Source organism: Melanerpes formicivorus, unplaced genomic scaffold (genome assembly GCF_026170545.1).
Source record: "Melanerpes formicivorus ecotype bairdi unplaced genomic scaffold, bMelFor1.0.p_v2 SCAF_132, whole genome shotgun sequence".
NCBI lineage: Eukaryota > Metazoa > Chordata > Aves > Piciformes > Picidae > Melanerpes > Melanerpes formicivorus.
Window position 1 is genome coordinate 952,283 of NW_027142484.1, and position 15,714 is coordinate 967,996.

At 49.5% G+C, this 15,714-nt stretch overlaps 1 protein-coding gene across 3 annotated transcripts in view; it reads right to left on the reverse strand.

Moving 5' to 3' along the window:
* The window catches only part of ACSS3 (acyl-CoA synthetase short chain family member 3), a 78,755-nt gene extending 63,285 nt beyond the window's left edge, over positions 1 to 15,470 (reverse strand). For all 3 annotated transcript variants that reach the window (XM_068168122.1, XM_068168121.1, XM_068168123.1), the window contains exons 1-2: positions 15,074 to 15,470; positions 5,752 to 5,896 (exon numbers count right to left, since the gene is read on the reverse strand). In XM_068168122.1, the coding sequence (XP_068024223.1) occupies positions 5,752 to 5,896; positions 15,074 to 15,387 (459 nt within the window). In that variant the 5' untranslated portion in view covers positions 15,388 to 15,470. The remainder of the gene's footprint in view (positions 1 to 5,751; positions 5,897 to 15,073) is intronic.
* Between the last annotated feature and the right edge of the window lie 244 nt (positions 15,471 to 15,714).

Here is a 15,714-nt window from a genome sequence, read left to right on the forward strand (position 1 = left end):
CAAAGGCCTGCAGGGACAGGACCAGGGGCAATGGCTTCAAACCAGAGAAGAGCAGATTGAGATTGGATGTGAGGAACAAAGTTCCTTCCTATGAGGGTGGTGGAACACTGGCACAGGTTGCCCAGGGAGGTGGTTGAGGCTCCTTCCCTAGAGATATTCCAGGTGAGGCTGGAGGAGGCTCTGGGCAGCCTGATCTAGTTGGGGATGTCCCTGCTGACTGCAGGGAGGTCGGACTGGATGAGCTTTGGAGGTCCCTTCCAACCCAGACCATTCCATGATTCTATGACTAAGGAGACAAGTCACTATGAGATGGTAAGTGCATGAACAATGCCATCCAGCTTCAGTATGTTTAGGAGATTCTGCTTCTTGCCAAATTCCTGTTGTACATTTTTCTTTTGTAAAAGGAGAATGGAATGAAGCTAATGATTAAGAAGGGAAAAAAAAAAATCAGCAGAAGCATTTCAATGATACTAACCACTCATTCTTTAACCCTGGGAACTACTTGCAGCTCTCAAGTTTTAATAAAACACCTTCTCTATCTATTTGGAAGACTGGGGAACACTATAAAGTAGGTTTGCCCTCAAGTCTAATGTGGAAACCCAGAAACATCTAAGCACTCCCTCTGAAGCAGGGGATGGGGGCAGAGTGAGCAGTGACATTTCATCAACCTGTTAAAAGCCATGAAATCTGCCCCTTGGTTGCAGTGTGCTGTCATTTCTGGCTGACATGAAGGCAGCATATACTTTGCAGCTCAGGATCCAGTGCTCTTTTCCTAACAGCATGCTATTTCCCCACTTTTCTTCAAGTTTCAGATTGCTCTAGGGCTTTAATACATTTGACATTTCAGTAATAAAATCACTTGAGGCCACTGATAGAATACAGCAGCCAAGTAGGCTTTCTCTCTTGCTCTCTTGGTGGCAGGGAGCTGTTTTGCCACGTGGCAGGGCCTGCTCCACTGCTGACTGTGGGTTTGTATAGATTTCTGTATCTATTCCCTTTTCTGATATGCCTGTACCTCCCTTTTGTCTTAATGCCTTTTAGGGTTTTTTCCTGTTAAAATTACTTTTTAGCTTCCAATTCAGTTCAAGACTCTTTTGTTATCCCTTTGGCTTTCCCCTGCCTCTCTTTTCCCTATGGGGGAGTGGGAGGGGGAAGAGAGGAGTAACCTACAATTCTGCCTGGTGGGCTTTGGCCTTGGAAGCTCAAACCAGGAAAGTAAGTATGGAAAAAACCTTCCTGCAGAATAAATTACATCACAGTCATGGAATCACAGAATTGTCAGGGTTGGAAGAGACCTCAAGGAGCATCCAGTTCCAACCCCCCTGCCATGGGCAGGAAGACCTCACACTACAGCAGGTTACTCACAGCCACATCCAGCCTGGCTGCAAAAACCTCCAGGCAGGAGGCTTCCACCACCTCCCTGGGCAATCTGCGCCAGTCTCTCACCACCCTCATGGGGAACAACTTCTTCCTAACATCCAATCTGAATCTCCCCATTTCTAGTTTTGTTCCATTCCCCCCAGTCCTATCACTCCCTGACACTCTCAAAAGTCCCTCTCCAGCTTTCTTGTAGCCCCCTTCAGATACTGGAAGGCCACAAGAAGAGAGACTTGATGGGGTGCTTGGTGCCATGGGTTAGTTGTTTAGGTGGGTTGGATTGGTTGATGGGTTGGACGTGGTGATCTTGAAGGTCTCTTCCAACCTGGTTTATTCTAAATTATTCTAAATTAAGAAGGTCTCCTGGGAGCCTTCTCTTCTCCAGACTGAACAGTCCCAACTCCCTTAGTCTGTCTCCACAGCAGAGCAGCTCCAGCCCTCCGATCATCATGGCCCTTCTCTGGACACCTTCCAGCACCTCCAGGTTCTCCCTGTACTAGGGGCTCCAGAACTGGACACAGAGCTCCAGGTGAGGTCTCAGCAGAGTGGAGCAGAGGGGGAGAATCACCTCCCTGGCCCTGCTGGCCACACTTCTGTTGCAGCCGTGGCTCTGTATAGCTCTCTGGGCTGCCAGTGCTCACTGCTGGCCCCTGTTGAACCAGCATCCCCAAGGCCTTTTCTTCAGGGCTGCTCTCAAGCCAGTCCCTGCCCAGCCTATATCGGTGCCTAGGATTGCCCTGACCCAGCTGCAGGACCTTGCACTTGGTCTTGTTGAACCTCATGAGGTTAGCTTGGGCCAAGCTCTGCAGTCTGTCCTTTGCTGACAGCCTGAAGGCCTTCTTTCTCATTGAAGTTTCTGTAATATTTCATGCTGTCAGTCTTGGAGGTCTGCTGGTTTTACTAACCCCACCACCTTACTGTACTCTGTTTTATCTGATAGTTAATTCAGTCAGTGTCAACTCTGCACTGCTACTGAAAAGAATCATGGGGAGAAGTCACTGCTTCCATGTAAATGATCTATCAAGAGTCAACAACTGCAAAGGGAAGTCATGTTTGACCAACCTGATAGCCTTCTTTGAGGACATAACCAGGTAGATAGATGATAGTAGAGCACTGGGTGTAAAGCATTTCATACTGTCTGCTACAGCATCCTTGCAGCTAAGCTGAGGCAGTGTGGTCTGGTTGATCAGGTAAGTGAGGGGGATAGGAACTGGTTGAAGGAAAGAACTGAAAGTTGTGGTCAATGGAACAGAGTCTAGTTGGAGGCCTGTAACTAGTGGAGTCCCTCAGGACTCAGTGCTGGGACAAGTGCTGTTCAATATATTCATCAATGACCTCGATGAGGGCACAGAGAGCACTGGCAGCAAGTTTGCTGAGGACACAAACTGGGTGGAGTGGCTGACACAGGAGGGTTGTGCTGCCACTCAGCCAGACTGAGACAGGCTGAGAGCTGGGCAGGGAGAAATGGAATGAAATTCAACAAGGGAAAGAGTAGAGTCTTGCACCTGGGCAAGAACAAACTCATAGAGCAGTAGAGGCTGGGGACTGAGCTGCTGGAGAGCAGTGAAGAGCAGGACCTGGGGGTCCTGGTGGATGGGAAGTTGACCAAGAGCCAGCAATGTGCTGTTGTGGCCAAGAAAGCCAATGGCATCCTGGGGTGGATTAGAAGGGCTGTGGTGAGTAGGTTGAGAGAGGTTCTCCTCCCCCTATACTCTGCCCTGGTGAGGCCACATCTGGAGTATTGTGTCCAGTTCTGGGCCCCTCAGTTCAAGAAGGACTTCAGGGAACTGCTTGAAAGAGTCCAGCACAGAGCCACAAAAATGATTAAGGGAGTGGAACATCTTCCTTATGAGGAGAGCCTGAGGGAGCTGAGGGCTCTTCAGATTGGAGCAGAGGAGCCTGAGAGGTGACCTTCTTCATGTTGATAAAGATGTGCAGGGTGAGTGCTCAGAGGCTGGAGCCAGGCTCTGCTGTGGGATGCCCAATGCCAGCACAAGGGGCAGTGGTGGAAGCTGAGGCAGAGGAAGTTCCATGGAAAGAGGAGGAAGAATTTTTTTCCCTGTGAGGGTGACAGAGCCCTGGAAGAGGCTGCCCAGGGGGATTGGGGAGTCTTCCTCATCGCAGATATTCAAGACCTGCCTGGATGTGTTCCTGTGTGATCTGCCCTAGGTGATCCTGGTCTGGCAGGGGGTTGGATTGGATGAGCTTTCTAGGTCCCTTCCAGCACCTAACATTCTGTGATATGACTCTCAAATTCTTGAGGTTTCCTTTTAACAAGTGGAGCAGTCTCAAGAATTGTCCTGAAGGGACAAAAGCCTCAAAAATGCCCTGAACCAGACCATGGGGCAGGAGCCAGCAGGTCTGGTTTTTCAGGAGATTGCTCACTTTGCCCAGGCTTGTCTGCACATGCCCTGGGGTCCAAGTGGGCCAGGTGTGTGTGCCTGTGGCCACATTTGGAGAAAACTGATTCTGTAGTTTAAAGTATCAGGTTTCCATCTCTTAATCTTTGTTGTCACTGGCTATCATTGTCTCAGGAAATCTATAAATACCAGCTCAAAGAGCCAGTGCCTTGCCTTGCAATTGTCCAAGCTCTGGGAGTAGTCACAAGCCTTGCTTGCCTTGCAGTTTGGAATCTGAGCTGTGATCCAGCCTGTTACAAGCCCTTGCATCTTCCCAGCCTGAGGTCCTCAGTTATCCTACATAATTTCTGGTGAATTGATCTATGAACTCCACTTTTATTACTATAAGCCAGAATGAATTCCACCACTTCAAATGCTGATCCCTTGTAGAAACATTTTGAACAGGCAGCCTTTCTGAAAAGCCATTTTCACTACACTATCAGCTTGCTGGACAGAGAAGCTAATAAACATATGTGGGATGTGGACAGTCCAAGCAACAGGCTGAACAGAGATACACACTGGCAGGCTATTTTCAATCCATGAGGCAACTCAGGAAATAAGGCAAAAGGCTTCTGTCCCTGCCAGAAGGTTCATTAACTTTGGTCCTATGACAAACCTCCAAGCATACTATCTACAATGAGACAGGCTAAGAGAGTTGGGGCTGTTCAGTCTGGAGAGGAGAAGGCTCCCAGGGGACCTTCTTGTAGCCTTCCAGGATCTGTAGAGGGCTACAAGAAAGCTGGGGAGGGACTTTTGAGGGTGTCAGGGAGTGATAGGACTGGGGGGAATAGAACAAAACTAGAAATGGGTAGGTTGAGTTTGGATATTAGGAAGAAGCTCTTCCCCATGAGGGTGGTGAGAGACTGGCACAGGTTGCCCAGGGAGGTGGTGGAAGCCTCATCCCTGGAGGTTTTGAAGGCCAGGCTGGATGTGGCTGTGAGCAACCTGCTGTAGTGTGAGGTGTCCCGACCCATGGCAGGGGGGTTTGAACTACATGATCCTTGAGTTCCCTTCCAACCCTATGACTGTATGAGACATTCAGAGCGCTGGAAGTCTACTTTGAAATGACAAGACATAGTACTTTTAGCTTACACTGAGCAGAGAGAACAGAGTCACAAGTAGTGGCTAAGGGTTATGAGCCAAACATCGTCACACATGCCACACAGTTGTATTGGTAGGGTCTTTTCTCAAAGTCTCTCCTAGCTTCAAACTAGAGCAGAGCAGTTTTAGTTTGGATGTTGGAAACAAGTTCTTTACTATGAGGGTGGTGGAACACTGGCACAGGTTTCCCAGGGAGGTGGTTGAGACTCCCTTCCTGAAGATATTCAAGGTGAGGCTGGAGGAGGCCCTGGGCAGCCTGATATAGTTGGGGATGTCCCTGCTGACTGTGGGAAGGTTGGACTGCATGAGCTTTGGAGGTCCCTTCTGACCTGGACCATTCTATGATCCACAAGATCCATGCCTCAAAATACACCAGCCCATGTCTCTCCCCTTTTCAGCAGATCTGTTTGTGAATGCCTTTCCTATCAGGTAGCCAGTAGTTACCAGGTTAATTTCTTCTATTAGAGTGGATTAGAAAGCTTGGTAGAAAAACTTTTAATCTGAAATCCTGCCCTTCTATGGAGCTGTATTTGTGTTCGTCACAGCAACTGCCAAGTGACTTGGCTAATACTTTGCTTTACCCTTTAAATGCACAATAAGAACTGTTAGGAGCAAAAAACACAGTTAAATCCCATAGAGACAAGTTCAAAACACAATCAGTCAGGAAAAATAAAATCAATTCAATTGCAGAAGAAGAATGAGAAGACCACTAAAACCTCTTAGATAGTCTAACTGGGTACAGGGAGTGAAGCTTATATACAATACTGGGTACAGCAATAAGCTAGCAAGGCAGATTCTTTGTACCTCTCTAGTATATACCTGCTGTGCAATATTTAGGGCCCATTTTAGGTGACAAGGTTATCCTCAACCATACCTGTTCAAGAAGCTCCTTGTATGTTATTTTCTCTTTGGTGTTTGTTACAGGGCTGTCATAAATAATGGCAACTTGGTCTCCTCGGCCATTCTCCACATGACGATCTACAGCGTTGTAACAGATATTCAGCTCTCCCCCTGCAAACCTTAAACACAAGTTGGAAGCACTTAACAGCCAGTCTTCCACACTCACAAGGCTTTGCTTTTGCATTTTATAGTTGGTTTTTTTTTTTTCCAATGAGTGAAAGCATTCCATTAAAACACAGCTCATAAAACATTACACTTGGCCCAGGAAGTAATTTTTTTATCCTATAACCTCCCACTCCACACAAAAAGCTAAATAAGTCTATTAGTGAAAAGAGTGAAAGTATTGCACCTCAATTAACTTAAGAATCTGCTAAACTCAGTCTTAATTTAACTTACTTTGCATCTATCATTCTGGTTTTTAGAGCTAGAATTTCACAGAAAAAAAAAATAGATTCACATAAAATAATCTGAGGTTAGGGAAAGTATTATATTACTTTTTATTGGCATGCACATACCACAGAATCACAGAGCAGTCTGGGTTGGAAGGGACCTCCAAAGCACATCCAGTCTGACCTCCCTGCAGTCAGCAGGGACATCCCCAATTAGATCAGGCTGCCCAGGGCCTCCTCCAGCCTCACCTGGAATATCTCCAGGGAAGGAGACTCAACCACCTCCCTAGGTAACTTGCTCCAGCGTTTCACCACCCTCATAATGGAGAACTTGTTCCTCACATCCAATCTCAATCTGCTCTGCTCTAGTTTGAAGCCATTGCCACTTGTCCTGTCCCTGCAGGCCTTTGCAAACAGTCTCTCTCCAACCTGCCTCTAGCCCCCTTGAAGTACTGGCAGGCTGCTCTTAGGTCTCCCCAGAGCCTTCTGTTCTCCAGGCTGAACACCCCCAGCTCCCTCAGCCTCTCCTCATAGCAGAGCTGCTCCAACCCCCTGATCATTTGCAGGGCCCCCCCTGGACCCTCTCCATCAGCTCCATGTCCTTCCTGTGTTGAGGGCTCCAGATCTGCACACAGCACTCCAGGTGAGGTCGCAGCAGAGCAGAGCAAAGTGGCAGAATCACCTCTCTGGCTCTGCTGGCAATGCTGCTTTGGATGCAGCCCAGGCTGTGATTTGCCTTCTGTGCTGCAACCTCACACTGCAGGCTCCTGGCCAGCTTCTCATCCACCAGCACCCCCAAGTCCTTTTCCTCAGGGCTGCTCACCTCCTCCCCCAGTCTGTATTGACAGTGAGGATTGTTCCAGCCCAGATGCAGAACCCTGCCCTTGCTCTTGTTGAACCTCATGAGGTTCCCCTGGGCACCACCTCTCTCTGCAGCTTGTCCAGGTCCCTCTGGATGCCATCCTGTCCCTGTGGTGTATCAACAGCACCACTCAGCTTGATGCCATCTGCACACTGCTGGTGTTGTACTCAACCTCACTTTCTCTGTCATTGATAAAAATATTAAACAGTACTGGTCCCAGTACAGACCCCTGAGGGACACCACTTGTCCTCAAAATCTTCCTCTCTTGGCAAGAATAGTGCAACGTATAAACATCTGTATCTACATGAAACTGACACCAGCAGAGAAAAGATAGTAATACAGATGAGAGCACTAAGGCAGCTCTGCAGAGGCTTAAGAGGGCCCTGCTGTGGGTGAACATGCTCACATCATTATAATGTAATACATACTGTGGGTTATCAAGGACTGCTGCTTTTATTACACACAGGAAAAAATACTTAGCAAAAGGCCACACCTCAAATACTGTGTTCAGTTTTGGACCCCTCATTACAAGAAGGATACTGAGGTGCTGGACTGTCTCCAGAGAAGGGCAACAGAGCTGGTGAAGTGTCTAGAGAACAAATCTTCTGAGGAGCAGCTGAGGGAATTGGGATTGTTTAGCCTGGAGGAGGCTGGGGGAAGACCTCATTGCTCTCTACAACTACCTGAAGGGAGGCAGTGGTGAGGTGGGAGTTTGTCACTCGTCTCAAGTAACTAGCAATAGGGTGAGAGGAAATGGCCTTAAGTTGTGCCAAGGGGAGGTTTACATTGGATATTAGGGGAGGTTTAGGCTGGAGGTTAGGAGGAAGTTTTACACAGAGAGAGTGATTGCCCATTGGAATGGGCTGCCCAGGGAGGTGGTGGAGTCACCATCATTGGAGGTGTTCAGGCGGAGACTTGATAGGGTGCTTGGTGCCATGGTTTAGTTGATTAGGTGGTGTTGGGTGATAGGTTGGACTCGATGATCTTGAAGGTCTCTTCCAACCTGGTCTGGTCTATTCTATTCTATTCTATTCTATGAAAATTCTTTACTGCAGAAGTGGTCAGGCATTGGAATAGGTTGCCCAGAGAGGTGGTGGAGTCACAGTCCCAGGAGGTGTTTAAGAAAGGATTGGGCAAGGATATGGTTTAATGGCTACAGTGGCATTGGGTTGATTGCTGAACCATTTCCAATCTAAATGATTTTATGATTAAATAAATATTTGCTTAACTTTTCTAAGTGGGGTTCCACAAAACTCCAAAGCAATCTGTTCAAACGTTTCACTACCTTTAGCATCAAAAAGGTTTTCCTTTCAGACGTCAAAAATCTGCAGCACCCTTGCTGCAATTTAACACTTCTCATTTTGACCTCTTCAAAACCAACTCAAAGAACAATTTTCTCCTTCAACTCTGCAGACACATTTTACATGGTTTAAAGCTCACACCTCCTTTTTGGTTGGTTTTTTTTTTTTACACTAAACAATTCCTCTCTCATTATTTTTGATGTGAGCAAAATCAGAGGAAGTTCTGCACCGCAGCAGTAACTGGTGCAGGCTTGAAAATTAACCACAGAATCACAGAAACATTCAGGTTGGAAAAGAGCCTCAGGATCACCAAGTCCAACCCAGAACCCTACTCTACAAGGGTCACCCCTAAACCATCTCCCCAAGCACCACATCCAAACCACCTTTAAACACAGCCAGGCTTGGTGACTCCAGCACCTCCCTGGGCAGCACATTCCAATCCCTGACCACTCTTTCCAGGAAAAAATGTTTCCTAATGTCCAGTCTAAAGCTACCCAGCGGCAGCTTGAGGCCATTCCCTCTTGTTCTATCACTAATGACCTGCGAGAAGAGACCAGCAGCAGCCTCTCCACAAGCTCCTTTCAGGTAGTTCTAGACAGCCATGAGGTCTCCCCTCAGCCTCCTCTGTTTCACACTAACCATCCCCAGCTCCTTCAGTCACTCTTCAGCAGATTTATTCTCCAGGCCCTTCACAGCTTCCTTGCCTTCCTCTGCCCTGGCTCCAGCACCTCCACATCTCTCTTGGATTGAGGTGCCAAAAACTGGACACAACACTTCAGGTATGGCCTCACCAGAGCTGAGTCCCAGGGGACAATCCCCTCCCTGCTCCTGCTGGACACAGAATTTCTGATCCCAGTCAGGACGCCATCAGCCTTCTTGGCCACCTGGGCACACTGCTGGCTCCCATTCAGCTGCTTGTCCATGAGCACCCCTAGGTCCCTTTCTGCCAGCAGCTTTCCAGCCACGCTGCACCCCAAGCCTGTAGCATTGCTTGGGGTTGTTGTTCCCCAAGTGCAGGGCCTGGCACTTGGCCTCGTTGCAGCTCAGTGGTACCTTGGATGGCTATTTTCAGCCAAACAGCCAGAGGATGGTGATGCTTATCACATAACTTTCAGAAATCATTTTTGCAACCCACTGACCTTAACCCTGCTGTTTCTAATGGAAAAGACTAAACAAAACACACCAGGGCATGCTGAATGTTTCTTTCTCCCTCTCCAAGTACTTAGACAGGGGAAATTGGCATTTGTCTTACAGCTACATTTAAAAAACATTAACTGACTTCTTTCACTGAAGTAAATGAGACTAGAGAAAAAAACAAAACATTAAGGTATCCATTTCTCTAAGTTCCATGTTTGGCAACCAAACCCAAAGATGCTGAAAACAGCTGCTTTATTAGTTGACCTAATAATTTGTCTCTGAAACAGGAGACTCAAGAAGCACATACATGAGTTTCTTGGTAGTATTTTTAAAGTGTCCACAAACTGCTTCCTAGGGGAATCTGAATCAGAACTACATCTTCACCCCATCAGACCACCAAGGTATGTTCTTCTTGGAAGCCTTGGCTCTTCCTCACTTCTGTTCTATTGTGTTTGCTCTTCAACATGTCTTCTGAAAAGGCCTTTCTCTCTTTCTTCTCAGTCTTTTCCTCAAAGAACTTGTCAATCAGCACACTGAATGCTGGTACCATTTGGGACTTCAGAGGCCTTAGCATACTACACTGGTATCACACACAGCCTGCTATCACTTCATGTAAACTTGAATTGAAGAAAAAAATAAAGGTGCAGGCTGGTATTAGGGCATTAAAGAGGATTATACACATTTGAATTGCTTTATGTTTTATTATCCACAACAGAGCAACAGCTACCTGACATCCAAACATCTCCGTATCCCCCTACCAAATTACACACTGGGTGAGGCTGGAAGCAACCTCTGGAGGAACCTCATCCAATTATCCTACTCAAGCGGGCCCACCTGAAGACATTAGACCAGGACAGCTGCTGAAGCTCCAAGGATGGAGACTGTGCAACAACTCTGTGCATCTTCACATAAAAAAAGCATTTCCAGAGAGAACCTCCTGTGTTTCAGTTTGTGCTCACTGTCTCTGGTTCCGTCACTGGGCACCACTGAAAAGAGCCTGGTTCCATCTTCTGCACAGCCAGCTTTAAGGCATTTGCTCCCATTAACCAGATCATTTCAGGCTGTGCCAATCTGCACCCACAGAGGGAGAAAGATCCAAGTGAGAAATGAGGCCAGAAAAGACCTTTGGAAGATAAGGGTGACTTTAGCCTGAGTTATCCCTGCCACAAGAGGCAGGGATACTACCATCTGAGGAGTCACAATACTTTACAAAGACCTAACCTTGCCACTTGTAGCAAGCAAGCTTATCATGCTCAGCAAATCAGAGCACTTTATTTGACAGCATCTGATAGCTAAACCATGCTCCCTGGCATTTATGATATTCTCCTTCCTGAGTTATTAAAAAGTAACCATTACACAGATCCTACCTGACCTTTTGGAATACTGTCACGACCTAGAAATCATAGTATCATAGTATCATAGTATCATTCAGGGTTGGAAGGGACCACAAGGATCATCTAGTTCCAACCCCCCTGCCATGGGCAGGGACACCCCACACTACAGCAGGCTGGCCGGAGCCTCATCCAGCCTGGTCTTAAACACCCCCAGGGACGGGGCCTTGACCACCTCCCTGGACAACCCATGCCAGGGTTTCACCACTCTCATGGTGAAGAACCTCCTCCTCACATCCAGCCTGAATCTCCCCACCTCCAGCTTCATTCCATTCCCTCTAGTCCTACCACTACCTGAGATCCTGAGAAGTCCTTCCCCAGCCTTCCTGTAGGCCCCCTTCAGATACTGGAAGGCCACAATTAGGTCACCTGGGAGCCTTCTCTTCTGCAGACTGAACAGCCCCAACTCCTTCAGTCTGTCCACATAGGAGAGGTGCTCCAGCCCTCTGATCATCCTCGTGGCCCTTCTCTGGACACACTCCAGCACCTCCACATCCCTCTTGTAATAGGGGCTCCAGAACTGGAGGCAGTACTCCAGGTGGGGTCACAGCAGAGCTGAGTAGAGGGGGAGGATCACCTCCCTTGACCTGCTGGCCACACTTCTCCTGATGCAGCCCAGGATCTGATTGGCTTTGCGGGCTGCAAGTGCACATTGAGAGCTCATGTTGAGCTTCTGGTCCACCAGCACCCCTAAGTCTCTCTCCTCAGGGCTGCTTTCCAGCCAGTCACTGCCCAGCCTGGATTTGTGCCTGGGATTGCCTCGACCCAGATGCAGGACCCTGCACTTGCTCTTATTGAACTTCATGAGGTTGGCTTGTGCCCACCTCTCCAGTCTGTCAAGGTCCCTCTGGATGGCCTCCCTTCCCTCCAGCCTGTCTGCTGCACCACACAGCTTGGTGTCATCAGCAAACTTGCTGAGGGTGCACTCAATGCCACTGTCCCTGGCACCCACAAAGATGTTGAACAAGATATGAAGGTCATAGTATCATAGAATCAGTCAGGGTTGGAAGGGACCACAAGGATCATCTTGCTCCAACCCCCCTGCCATGTGCAGGGAGACCCCACACTACATCAGGCTGGCCACAGCCACATCCAGCCTGGGCTTAAACACCTCCAGGGATGGGGCCTCAACCACCTCCCTGGACAACCCATGCCAGGGCTTCACCACTCTCATGCTGAAGAACTTCCTCCTCACATCCAGCCTCAATCTCCCCACCTCCAGCTTCATTCCATTCCCCCTAGTCCTATCACTCCCTGATATCCTGAGAAGTCCCTCCCCAGCCTTCTTGTAGGCCCCCTTCAGATACTGGAAGGCCACAAGAAGGTCACCTGGGAGCCTTCTCTTCTCCAGACTGAACAGCCCCAACTCCTTCAGTCTGTCCTCATAGGAGAGGTGCTCCAGCCCTCTGATCATCCTCATGGCCCTTCTCCAGACACCTTCCAGCACCTCCAGATCCCTCTTGTAATAGGGGCTCCAGAACTGGAGGCAGTACTCCAGGTGGGGTCTCACCAGAGCTGAGTAGAGGGGAAGGATCACCTCCCTTGACCTGCTGGCCACCCCTCTCTCGATGCAGCCCAGGATCTGATTGGCTTTGCGGGCTGCAAGTGCACACTGAGAGCTCATGTTGAGCTTCTTGTCCACCAGCACCCCCAAGTCTCTCTCCTCAGGGCTCCTTTCCAGCCAGTCACTGCCCAGCCTGGATTTGTGCCTGGGATTGCCTCAACCCAGATGTAGGACCCTGCCCTTGGTCCTGTTGAACCTCATGAGGTTGGCTTGTGCCCACCTCTGCAGCCTGTCCAGGTCCGTCTGGATGGCCTCCCTTCCCTCCAGCGTGTCTGCTGCACCACACAGCTTGGTGTCATCAGCAAACTTGCTGAGGGTGCACTCAATGCCACTGTCCCTGGCACCCACAAAGATGTTGAACGAGACAGGTCCCAGGACTGATCCCTGAGGGACTCTGCTTGTCACTGGCTTCCACTGGGACATGGAGCCATTGACAGCCACTCTTTGGGTGCGGCCATCAAGCCAGTTCCTTATCCATCTAGCGGTCCACCCATCAAACCCATGTGTCACCAGTTTGGAGACCAGGATGTGGTGTGGGACAGTGTCAAAGGCTTTGCTCAGGTCCAGGTAAACAACATCAGTTGTTCATCAGTGGAACACAAGTTTCCCTATCCATATACTTCAGAACTCCTGACTGTTACAGATTCCTGATGACTTAGAGAGACATATCCTGTCTGAGAGCTGTTTAACATTCAGCTTAGACCAACAGACAATTTCCACTACTAGAGGTGTCAAGCAGTAACATGAGATGCAAATAAGTAAGCAGGCTCCACTCTGCTGGTTCTCCATCTCTTCATTTGTGCAGATCCAAGAGTGATTAATATTTTTAATTACATTTTGAGAATGATCAGAATTTTTACATTAAAATCAAACTAGAAAAACACTTCAAACTGTGAAGAATGTCAATGTCCTAAAGGTTACCTTCATCCTGTACTGCCTGCATTATCCTCTATCAGCTTCTCCTTGAGGAAAAAAAGTCAAAGACCACGATGTAAACTTGTTGATGGTGATCAACACAACATGTTAACAGGTAACACCACCCTTATTATTGTACTGAAAACTCAACTCAGCAATTTATAAGGAGGTTTCCCAGGGAGGTGGTGGAAGCCTCATGCCTGGAGGTTTTGAAGGCCAGGCTGGATGTGGCTGTGAGCAACCTGCTGTAGTGTGAGGTGTCCCTGCCCATGGCAGGGGGGTTGGAACTGGATGATCCTTGAGGTCCCTTCCAACCCTAACAATTCCATGATTCTATGATATCACATTCTGTCTTTGTGCAGTTGGCCATTCACCATGTGTGTGTAAGTGTGTGTATATATATATAGATATAGATATATAGATATATAAAAACTACAATGCCAGTGTTTTTGCCAAGCATTACCTTAACCACATCTGTTTAGGCTGGAGATTAGGAAGAAATTCTACACAGAGAGGGTGATTGCCCATTGGAATGTGCTGCCCGGGGAGGTGGTGGAGTCACCATCCCTGGAGGTGTTCAGGAGGAGACTTGATAGGGTGCTTGGTTTCATGGTTTAGTTGATTAGGTGGTGTTGGATGATAGGTTGGACACAATGACCTCGAAGGTCTCTTCCAACCTGGTCTATTCTATTCTATTCTTTAAATTATTACCTATTTGGACAGTTTCTAAGATTAAGTAACGCTGCAAGCCACCATCTCTGTGTTTCCACACACCTAGCTCCCCTGGCACCTCATGCCTGGCTTCTCCATGCTCACAGCACCCTGTTCCCAAGACAGCCCCAAAGGGAGTTGGATGGCACAGCAACAGACCCAGACCCCCTCGCACTCAGCCACGCATGGGCAGCACACACTCGTGGATGTCACACCTCTGTGGTAGTTTCAGGCTGTACCTTGAAAATTTTCCACAGATCTTGAACAGAAAGTAGTAGAATGTAAATAAATCACTCTTGGATGTGAAAAGTAAAATAATGGTAAGTTTTAAATAATCCCATTGGACAGATAACAAACACAAAAGCTAGTAGTGTACACTAACTTTCTCTCATTTTGGCTTCCTTGCTCTGGCAGATGCCAGCTGTGTCTTCTGCTGGCTTTGCTGACCTCGGCTGCATTGCTTTATTGCAGTTGAGTATTAACAAACAATTCTCTGCTCTTCTCTCTGCTCTATCGTGTACAGGGGCAAAAGGAGCAGGGAGTGGGGAAGCTATTACTAGTCCCGTCGTTTGTCCAGGAGGGTTCTTGTGCTGTTTATAAATACCTGTAAATACGGTACATTTTGTGCATATTCGTTGCATTTCATCTCCAGATTGTCGTTTTGCTTGCAAATACAGCTTCATTTGCTTCCATCTGAGCCGGTCTGGCCGTTTTATGTTGGGGGGAATCTTCAACCCACCACACCACTCATCCCAGTGCACTCACCCACACTGCTTTTAATCATTAATTTTAACCAAGTGTAATCATTAAACTCCTCCATGCTCTGCAGTCACCTGCCAAACCAGCACAGCACCACGACCACGCCGCGCTGGGGCAGACTTGTGCTAAGCACACGACCCCTCGCACCTCTCCCCACGGCGGGCAGCCCTCCTCGGTACAACCGAGCCGCGTCCTCCCCCGCCGCGCCCCGCTCGGGCCGGCCCCGGCCAGGCCCCCACGCCGGGGGTGGGATACAGGCAGACTCACCAGGAGGCGCTCCCCGGCTGGGCCCTCTCCAGGGCTCGGACCCACGGCTTGTACCACTGAATCTGCTCGGCAGCTGCTCCCCAGAGCTTCTCGGGCTCTGCCACAGAAGCGCTGTAAACTTTCTCGTACTCGCCCGCCGCTCGGGCGGAGGCTGCGCGGGCGCCCAGCGGTGGGCGCGGGGCAGCGGCGGCGGCGCAGGCTGGGAGGGGGCTCCCCACGCAGGACCCCCCGGGCCGCCTCCAGGCACCGCCGCCCCGGCCCGCCGCCGCCACAAGAAGTTTCGGCAGCGCCGCCAGCCTGCCCGGGAAACCCATCTTCCGTGACCTTTGAGGCAGAGGAGGCGCACAGGCTGCGTTAAGGCTCAGAGACACCTTCGGACAGCACAAGACGGAGCAGCAGAGGTAGCGCTGTGAGGCCGGCGGGGGCGGCTGGGAGAGCGGTGGAGCCGCCCCCAAGGCGGCCTGAATCGATCCCGCCCCGGCGCTGCCCTCGGGCGCCCGCAGCCGTGTCCAGAGGCCGGAGAAGAGCCTGGAAGCGGGGCGGGGAGCATGCCCTTCGGCCGTGGCCAGAGCCGCAGTCGACGCCGCGGCGGGTCGGGGCGAGTGGGGGCGGACGGGCGGCGGCACCCGCCGCTCTGCCCC